At 34.8% G+C, this 10,657-nt stretch overlaps 1 protein-coding gene across 1 annotated transcript; it reads right to left on the bottom strand.

Moving 5' to 3' along the window:
* Window positions 1-4,431: 4,431 nt before the first annotated feature.
* Window positions 4,432-8,020, bottom strand: LOC121131385 (uncharacterized). The gene is made up of 2 exons (XM_040726844.2): window positions 4,646-8,020; window positions 4,432-4,536 (listed from the first exon to the last, which is right to left on the bottom strand). Exon 1 carries the CDS (start codon window positions 5,769-5,771, stop codon window positions 4,656-4,658), a length of 1,116 nt encoding a protein of 371 aa, XP_040582778.1. The 5' UTR covers window positions 5,772-8,020; the 3' UTR covers window positions 4,432-4,536; window positions 4,646-4,655.
* Window positions 8,021-10,657: the final 2,637 nt, after the last annotated feature.

The raw sequence follows: 10,657 nt of genomic DNA on the forward strand, positions 1-10,657 counted from the left end.
TATCGGTCATGAAAAAATCACTTATGACCAAATGGAAAAAAATGGCATAAAAAAATAGAAAGTAATTACCCTATCCATAGTTTATTTGTTTTTTATATGGCATACTAACAGTTCGTATGATTTACAAATCGAAATACAACGAATTCCTAGTAATTAATGAAAAAAAAAAAAAGACTTACTATATCAATGACTGTCATTGAAATGCATTTTAAAAGATAACATTGGTTTTATTTAAGTATAGATTTAATATCAATTTAATAAATAATTTTTTATAAATAATAAAGTTGTCCAAAATATTTTAAATAACAATAATACAAATAATATTATTTTAGGGGTTAATATGGGTATATGAGGGTTGGATGAAAAGTCCATAAAAATTCCAAGAGATTACACTACTTGCACGTATCGAGGTTATGCTTAGTTAATAGCATCTCTTCGAAGAGCACATATCAACTTTTAGCCATTTTCGGTATATTTCTTTCTGTTTGGCATTCGTTAGAATCGAGGAAATGCAGTCTTTTTCAAAATATGGACGAAAAAGAATTTCTTCTAATGATTAAAATTTACTTTATGCAAGCCAAAACGGGGATCCTTGTTTTGCTACTTAGTTTAAAGCTTTAGGTACGTACTGTTGTAAGCAGTGATGAAAATCCAGTATAGAATGTACCCGAAAAAAATCAATATGTTATGATGCATATATTGGAAGAAAGCAGCTTAACTGTCATGGTGTTTCATTGGATCAGATCAAATCAGCTGTGACAATGAAGGAAAGAGAAAATTAATTAAAGAATGGCATATGCAAGAATTACTCTGATGTCAATCCCTAATTCTATTCTGATTCCAAAATGAATTACAATTATAATTCCGCAACAAATCTCCAGGGTTACTTTCCGTCTTTATGAGTACACCCGAATGTACCATCAGATTTTGAATATAACTGAATGTATTGAAGAAAGGATGTTCATACTCAAGTATTAAATATACAAACAACTGATAAGGAAAAGAAAATTCATTCTCCAGAATATAAATTCCTAAAAAAAGTTGGCCAGATAAAAAATACCCTGGATTTTCATCACTGGTTATAAGCATATATTTATGTATCTTCTTCCATACAAGTAAGTCAGACAAGGTGTAATTTATTGATCAATAGTTATTATAAGTAGATCGGTCTATTTCTTTTTGTTTAGGATTCATTTAAACCGAGGAAATGAACAGATTGATGAGGACGATTGCTATTTGGATTTGCTAGGAATTCATCGTTATTGCACCGGTTCAAAACCAAGCTGCGGGCAAACCCCATGGAAGTGGTAGAAAATCGCTCCTTCATATAGAATAATATTATCCAAAATTATATCATGCTCATTTTTGGTTAAATACGGTATTCTTCAGAAACTTTCATTAAGAATCTTGGGGTCCCTTAAACATGGTCCAAGTTTATCTGCAACGCCCTGTATATTGAATTCTTTATCTGCAATATCACTTCTTTGGACTATTCTATTTATATTAAGAATAAATTAAGTAAGAAACACTCACACAATGAACTGCAAGAGTTAATAACTATTTTTAGATATGCAGAAGGTTTACCTTACAATGTAATATCTGGAACACGATGAATATATATAGGATATTCTTATTTCATAAAGTCATATAATATTTTTTCCAATTTCCTCAGACAATCTATATTGGAAAGTCTACATCGCATTCAGAACCAGGAAAAAGCTCGTCAAGCTGAATATTTGCCGTAAATTGATCAGGGCATTGCATAGTAAAAGTATTTGGTTGTGAAATATGCAAAAAGGTTGCTTATATCATGAGCTAAGGAAGATGTTTTGAATTAATCTCAAATAACCAGTTGCACGTTCAAGGAAGTATCTCCAGAGATCTTTCAGTAAGAAAAAAACAATTTTGATTTTGGTGGATCAGTACTTAGGATATGATTTGGATAGGTGCTCAAAAATAAATCATTTTTTGCAGGTTATTTACCAACATTTGCAATGTTTAGAATACCAAAAAGAGGCTGATCAGAGAACCCCAATTTAAATCCAGTAGATAAAGGGAAACTCCAATAGAATAAGCTGGTGGTGAAATTGTTCAACTCACACGAAGAGGCTTTTATCATAGCAATCTAGATATTTGTGAAGAAGAATGGTGAATTATTTGCACAAAAAATTATGAAGGCATTTCTAGAGTAGAAAAATACCTCAAAAGATCATCAAAAGTTTCCAAAAGAAATTATATTCAACCACTAAAAGTGTCCTTTTCTAGCAATCGTGGAAAAGGCTACTACAAAGTTTACTTATATTTTTTAGTTTGGATTAATATAAGATCAATATTTGATAAGCATTCCTTCTCAGGATACAATTTAGTGGGAGTCAAATGAGAACACCGCTGTGATCAATGGGATAACTATTAGGCCTACCTTAAGTTGTTGTTTTGGAGTTTAGGGTTGATAATAAGAATCACGTAGTACGTTTGCACACTGCCTTATTTATTACTTAGTTCTTCGGAGATAATCTGGCGATTCATTCCCCTACATACATCATAACATATATTTATAGACGTTTGGGGTCTAATGCTAGTTGTTCTAGAACTCTCCAATTCACCTCATCACATGCTCCCAGCATGTGATGATTGGCCTTGGTGATTACTCATCATACGCGTATCATATCCAGACACACAACTCAGCAATAAACCTCTCAACACATCATTTATCACCAAACATAATATTAAAATAACAATAACTCATGATAGCTTAAATCTGATAAATATATATATACAATAACAACTATCGTTCACATCATCATACATAATACATCCAGCTGGTGATACTACAGATGCTCCCTCCTTGAGGAAAAGACGACCTCGTCTTTCTTTCCCGATATACCCCCTTCAGGATTTAACTCACTCCTGTACAGCTCTTCTAGCTCGTACCTTACAGAGCAACGTCACAAAGAATCCTGAAAATATAATGATTAATAAGGTTTCAATAACCACTATACCGTATATCCAAAAACGATTCTCTTCAACCCTGGCAGTTCTTGCCATTATCCTCAACTTGTCTATAGATATTGCTTTCTGAGGTTCCGTCAATAATTCTAGCTTGTCCTTGAGGCTTGATTGTCCATTACCATAAACCCAGCTTTCATGGAGGTTTAAATCCGCAATAACATCTTCCACCTCATCCAGAATCATCATTTCCACGACCCTCACCTTGATCTTACTTGTCACTGGTCTTTCTCCAATCAAGTAATCACCAATCCTCACATTGCAATCATTCCGCAATGTGATCATCCATTGTCCGGACCCAAGTGCTTCTCGACGTTTTGTTGTCCTACCAGAACCACTTGTACATGACGCTTTGATCATTTGTGTCTTCTGCACATCCACGAATATTTTTCCATCGTTGATTTGCGACACAAACACGTCATCCGATTTATGTAACATTATGTCACATAATCCCTTAGCCAATTTAAAGTTACCATGAATCAATGCAGGCAAACAACCATTTTGTCCAATTCTGAACAACCTTAAATGTGGACACAGACGAATATCTTCAATATGAATACAATCCACTAATTCATCTGTTTCAATTTCCTTATAAATACCCTTTATGTCATCAATCACTAAATATTTTCCTATTGGTGATCGATATGACATCCGAACTCCTTCTTCTATTGTCATCGGGAGTTCCCTATACTTATATAACTCGTATAGATTATCTTTGTAATATAAGGGTAATCGAACCGCCACATCTAATCCGTTTGCCGTTCTTTCCAGTTGCACAGGCAGAGAGTAAAAATTCCCAATACTCTCACTTTCAACTGGACTGATTGATCCATCATGATTCCTTTCTTTTACCATATCCAAGATCTTCCTCACATCATTGATTGATAACAAGTATGGTGTTAATCTCCCGGTCATACCAGCCTGTATTCCCTGATCCATTTGTTGATCTGTTCTGAGATTGTTGTCAACACCATTATCATTGTTTCAACCCTTTCTACTTCTTGTAGCTGATTGTGAAGCATCATTGTGACATTCTTAAGGATATCATACTTTGTGGCTAAGTTTCTTATTGCTCCACGGATTGCCCTTAGTTCTTCTTCTTGCTGTGCCAAGGTATCCAATATCTCTGATTCATACTTGAGTGATCATCACTTGAGAAGAACTTTGTGAACAACCCCTTAAGCATCCAGCCTCCCAATACTCCGAGGCCCACTATCACTTGCCTTTTCGTTTTTCCGTCATTCTTATACCCACATAACATCATTACTTCATTCATGTGTGTGCGGATATATTCTATTCTTTGTTGTAGAGCATTCGTCAATGACTTGGGAATACGCACAATGTTCATATACTTAATTGTAGCATGCATACTCCCCAGGACGTTTTCAATTCTTCTGTTGATTTAACCATTGGTAATTCCGTCCTCCTCTATCAATTGTACTGAAGTTCCCACTCTACCCATTTCCTCGAATAGAATTGACGAGTTCTTCCTTTCCATTATAATTACACTTTCTGAATTAACTTGAAGAACTTCAAACACAAAAGTAAGTGATAATAATAAAATAAGTAACTTCATATTTAATTATATTTAATTCTTTTCTTTTTTCAAAAGTTCAAATCACAATTAAATATTTATTACTTATTCCTTTTTAAGGAAAACTATTTTCCTCGCCCTCTTTCTCCTGTGGAACATCTGTAGAAGATATATTAATTGTATCTTCTAGTTCTCTTTCAGTCTGTTCCTCTTCTTCACTCCAGTCCAGCTCGCTCTCTTCACTTGACTCTATACGCGATTCCTTTTTACCTGGTGCGTGGGGGCTGACTGGTTTCCTTTTATATGACTTAGGGCGTGTTTTCCCATCTAGCAACGCAGCTAGTTCATCAAAGGCGGCACTTAATAATTTCTTTGACTTCTGTTTATATTCAGGCGTTGCTTTTCGTTTTTTATTCTTCTTCTCAACAGATCCTTGCATCTTATTGGGCGATTCTTCCATATTCTTTACTTCTTTTCTTATTTCTTCCGCTCCTGCTTCACTCATATATGCCTCCTCGAGTTCATCCATATTACCATTTTCATTTTTATCCTCTTGTTTTCCATTCTCCTCCTCATCATCCCTTTTTTTTGGAAGATCTTCTATATCTTTATTACTTATGGATGTAGAAATCTTAGGAATTGTTTGAATTTCAGGAGAATCAGGATATGAAAATTGAATTACTCGATCTAAATGATTACTTTCGTTCTCTTCCGTTAGTCTAGAGTCTGAAGGTCTATTTCTTTCTGTTCTATAGAGAGGTGTATTAAAGGGAATCAATTCTTTAGAAATATATTTTCCCGATATTACCCGTAGTCTGTCCTTAGCTACTTTTTTAGGACCCTTGTTTGTTCTAATCTCAACCATTCTGTCGTTTATTACCTTTAGAACCTTAAATGGTCCGTTTTGATAAGTAGCCAATTTACGATTCTTGTCAGTTTGTGGTGCCCACAAAAACACCTCATCGTCAACATTAATTACCTGTTGGACTACTTTTTTATTATAAGCCTCTCTATTCTTTAAATGACTTTCAAATTGTTGGACTCTAACTTTTTCTAACGCATCAGTAACTGTATTTACCAGTTCATTAACTGATGTAGGAGCATTTTGCATATTTGAATCTAATTGAACTGCAGGAACCACTGGATGTGCTCCAGTTACTAAGAAAAATGGAGAATACCCTAACCTCGGTACAATTAGGAACCTTATTTGAGCCAAGGCTCCCCTAGGCATTTATGCCATTTATTATCAGGGATATTTTCTTGGACCATTAATGTTCTAATAGCTTGTCCAATATCCCTATTTAATCTTTCAACCGGGTTAGTATGAGGTTGATAAGCTTGAGTTTCTGCTTTAATGACTCCTAACTCATCGCACACCTGTCGCATTAATTTGGAAATAAATTGTGAACCCCTGTCTGTTACTAATTTCATACCCGTTCCATACCTTGGGAAGAATTCAGTTAATAATATCTTACAAATATTTTCAACTGTAGGTTCCTTCAAGGGGAACGCTTCTGAAATTCAGTACATGCATCAGTGATTGTCATTAAATACTTAGGATCACTGGCATAACCGTTGTACATCGGACCCATCAAATCCATGTAAAATACAAGGAATCTTTCATTGATGGCTGTAGAAGTTTGTCCCATTTTTTCCAATGGTCTTTGTCTCCTTTCCTTTGCACAAACACAGACCTCGCAACCTTTTATTTCATCCTCAATATTTCTATCCATATTTGTCCAATAGAAATATTGTTTAGCTAATAATTTTGACTTTGTCATTCCAGGATGCGCTGATAAAGGATGTACATGTACAGTCGCAATAACTGTACGTATATCTTTTTCCAGTACACAAATTCTCATATTTCCATTTTCCTTATCCTTCATATACAATTTACCATCAATTAAATGTAATTGATTATATATTCTAAGATAAGCTTTAATTTCCCGCGACAATAATTTATTACCTTGTGCTTTAATTTCCTCAACCGTTTTGTTTTTCATTAACAAACCCTTAATATATTTTATGCAAGTATCATCACTTTGTGACTTATAAAAATCTAGTTTTATAAATTTATCTGTTGAGATATCATCAATTTCGTTTTCATTGATTTATTTTCCCTTATCTTGTACCTCAATCATCTCTTGCTCTATTACCTTGATCCTTTCTTGTTCTTGATCAAGTTCTTTTTTCCTGCGTCGAGTTGTTACCGCAGCAACATTTGCAATGGGTTTGCCTATAGCTTCCATTAGTTTGAAATCATATTCATTGGGCTTTTTACTTTCTTCCGTTACACCTTCTTCATGGTCGGGTCTTCTACTCAAAGAATCAGCATTCTGATTTCTTTTTCCAGGCTTATACTTAATTTCGAATTCATATTCCATAAGCCTCTCCTTCCATCTGTGTAACATTCCAGTAAGCGCAACTGATTTCATGAACCATTGTAAAGGTTGATGATCAGTCCTGATTTCAAACTTTCTTCCCATTATAAAATACTTAAAATGTTCTACAAACTCGACTACAGCTAGCAATTCCTTCTGCGTTGCAGAATAATTTCTTTGTGATTGATTAAGGGACTTACTACCGTACGCAATCGGATGTTCTTTACCATCATCCCCTATTTGCGTTAACACGGCGCCAATGGCAAAATTTGAAGCATCTGTTTCTACAATAAATTCTTTTGAAAAGTCTGGGGTATTTAATAATGGTTTTACCTGCAACCTTTTCTTTAATTCATTAAATGCTTCATCTTGGCTCTTAGCCCACTGCCATTCTACATCTTTGCGGAGAAGTTTTGCAATTGGTTCAGCTATTTTAGCATATGATGCTATAAATTTACGATAATAAGAGGTCTTGCCCAAGAAGGTTTGGAGATCCCTCTTGTTAGCAGGAATAGGCCAATGCCGGAGCAACATGTCCTCCCCCTATCTCGTGCCCTAACCAATTCGTCATAGGCGTAAACAAATCTGTTTTCGTAGCCTTTACCCTGAGATTAGCCTTCTCAGTCCTGAGCATAAATTCAGCAAATCTACATAGTGTTTGCATGAACGTACATCCTAAGATGAGATTGTCATCAAAGAATCCGAGGAGTCCTCGCCGGTCTAGTTGTGGACCATAAACTTGACGCATTAATCGTGCATATGTCCGCACGCATTCTTGGGTCCAAAAGGCATCCGAAGGAATTTATAAGTCCCAAATGGGGAAACAATTGTTAACTTGTTCTGATCCTCATTCACTTATGGTCGGTTCAATTATTCCTTCCTCAATCCATTGTTGAAGTTGTCCTTTAAAACTTTCTTTCACAGCTGGATTCATAGGTCTAACCTTCGCCTTCACCGGTTCATTTTCACTAGTATCCACCACAAACTCTAATATTTCCGTGCGGCCTACATTGGAGGAGTCTTTTGATAATATACCATAAAATCTATATAATAACTCTTCTACTAGTGCCCGTTCATTACCGCTCAGATAATCATTATTTCGAACTCTCCCCCAAACATAATATTACTTTCCTTTTTTAATTTTCTCCGCCTCACTAGCTACTCTTTTAATAGGTTTTCCAATATATTGGAACAATTTATCTAGTACTAGTGAATAATTAATATTAGGGTCTAATTTTTCAAGTTCTTCAGATGGAGGGCAGATTTTCTCCATCTCCATTGAAGCTAACAAATTTTGATGAGTTGGCGTGTGTTCCACGGGACCACACATGGCCTCGGTCCATTTACACATGAGAATCTATCCACCCCTGTATCTTTCAGCTGGGACAAAGCACCGATTTTCCAGTAATGGAAGTCAGTACTACCATCATACGCCTTCAATGGTTCCCCTGAAATTGTTTTGATGCTTTATTGACCTGTTGGCCAATATACAATTTTAGCTGCTCCTGGTTAAGGTCTGTGACCTCGATGGATTGAGATTGTCGCCTGATGCCTGCATTTTCTGTCCTTTAAATTGTTAAAACTAATAGGTCAGTAATTTTATAAAAACTTAATTTGGCAAGACAGCGATTTACTATTTATCCTGACCTCAAAGCGTAATCAAAACTTATTTCAGAATCAAAACGCGAATCAAATGGGCGTATCACTATTCGTCTCACCCCAGCTTAGTCTAAAGAAACATATATAGATACATGAGTCTACTAATTATCTCTACCCCCTTGTGTTCTTTTACTTTTACTTTCCTTATATTATGTGTAAAGACTTCCTTTGCATTTATGCATTTAGGTAGTTTTATTCCCTCCCGTCTTAATAATATAACCTTCAATTTAATTATTCATCTCCAAATATATATCTGCTATAGATGCCCCACACGGAGTGAACATGTATGTCAGATTATATTCTTCGATCCCACATACATAAATATATACATGTAAAATTGAATACATAAACACAAAATAATTATACAAAAGAGATAACATATATAAATTTGTCTATATACTCCCACTCATCCCATTCCCCTTAAGTCACATGATAATTCAATAATTTTTAACCGACATTAAATTTTATCATTGACTTAAATTTATTTTTTTGGGTTACTAATTACATATTTCTTTAAGAAATCTACAGTCAGATCTAATAACTACCCTCCGTAAATTTACTGCACTAAACTGTAGGGTGGACAGTGATTTTGCGCATTGATTCTACTTTAAAGGAATACTGAGAAACTTTTCCTGCCCTGTCCTCTACCGCATTAAGATTACGTCACTACCGTTCTCCTCGGGAGGCTTTTCAAATATTAGGTCCTATACCGTACTTACATCTTGAGAGATGTTTACAAAATCTACTTTTACATTACTTTACATTTGCGATTTTCGGCCGATAACAAAAATAAACTAAAGCAAGAGCAAAAGTTGCTCAAGACTGACAGCATCCTACCGACTGCGCCAATTTGTAGTGTCCTTTTCTAGCAATCGTGGAAAAGGCTACTACAAAGTTTACTTATATTTTTTAGTTTGGATTAATATAAGATCAATATTTGATAAGCATTCCTTCTCAGGATACAATTTAGTGGGAGTCAAATGAGAACACCGCTGTGTTCAATGGGATAACTATTAGGCCTACCTTAAGTTGTTGTTTTGGAGTTTAGGGTTGATAATAAGAATCACGTAGTACGTTTGCACACTGCCTTATTTATTACTTAGTTCTTCGGAGATAATCTGGCGATTCATTCCCCTACATACATCATAACATATATTTATAGACGTTTGGGGTCTAATGCTAGTTGTTCTAGAACTCTCCAATTCACCTCATCACATGCTCCCAGCATGTGATGATTGGCCTTGGTGATTACCATCATACGCGTATCATATCCAGACACACAACTCAGCAATAAACCTCTCAACACATCATTTATCACCAAACATAATATTAAAATAACAATAACTCATGATAGCTTAAATCTGATAAATATATATATACAATAACAACTATCGTTCACATCATCATACATAATACATCCAGTTGGTGATAGCTTGTTATATGAGGGAGAGCGAGGGAATGATAGGAGCGAATCACATGGTACTATTGATTAAAATTAATATAAAAAAATCAACAGCCGATGATGCTATCTTGGTTTTTGAGGATTTAATATCACGTGCTTCTGGTATAAAAATAATAATCTTGTATATTACAAATAACACTGAAAGACTGTTAATATAAAAAGAAATTGAAATTTTGAAATTCAGGAATACCTGATTTACCGGGTGTGGCGAAAAAATCTTTATAGTTCACATTGCTACATAAATCAAGGTTTTTGTGTATGCGGTAAAATTGTTCCGGTCAAATACTAAAAATAAACAAAATATGAAATAAGCAAAGTGAGAAAGTCTTCTTCAGTATCTTACAAGCCGAGAGAACCCCATGTTTTGGATGCATGTGCATCCCCAGGACTTTTTTTTTTGCTGCACACGGTACTTCGTAAAAATGATGGAACAACATCCAAAATTTATATAAGATAGATCTACTTACAAATATTTATAAATGTTGCTAATAGATACAACAGAGTAATCAAAAACTGTTGATTATCACATTGCCCGTAGCAGCAGATATCTAGTAAATTTATAAATCAAAGTGTTATTATTACGTATATTTGTGGCATGAACTTAAAGAAGTTTGT

This window comes from Lepeophtheirus salmonis, unplaced genomic scaffold (genome assembly GCF_016086655.4).
Source record: "Lepeophtheirus salmonis unplaced genomic scaffold, UVic_Lsal_1.4 unplaced_contig_513_pilon, whole genome shotgun sequence".
Classification (NCBI taxonomy): Eukaryota; Metazoa; Arthropoda; class Copepoda; order Siphonostomatoida; family Caligidae; genus Lepeophtheirus; species Lepeophtheirus salmonis.

What these genes read in the sequence shown, in the direction of transcription:
- LOC121131385 (XM_040726844.2), bottom strand. Translation starts at nt 5,771, where the DNA reads ATGCCTAGGGGAGCCTTGGCTCAAATAAGGTTCCTAATTGTACCGAGG.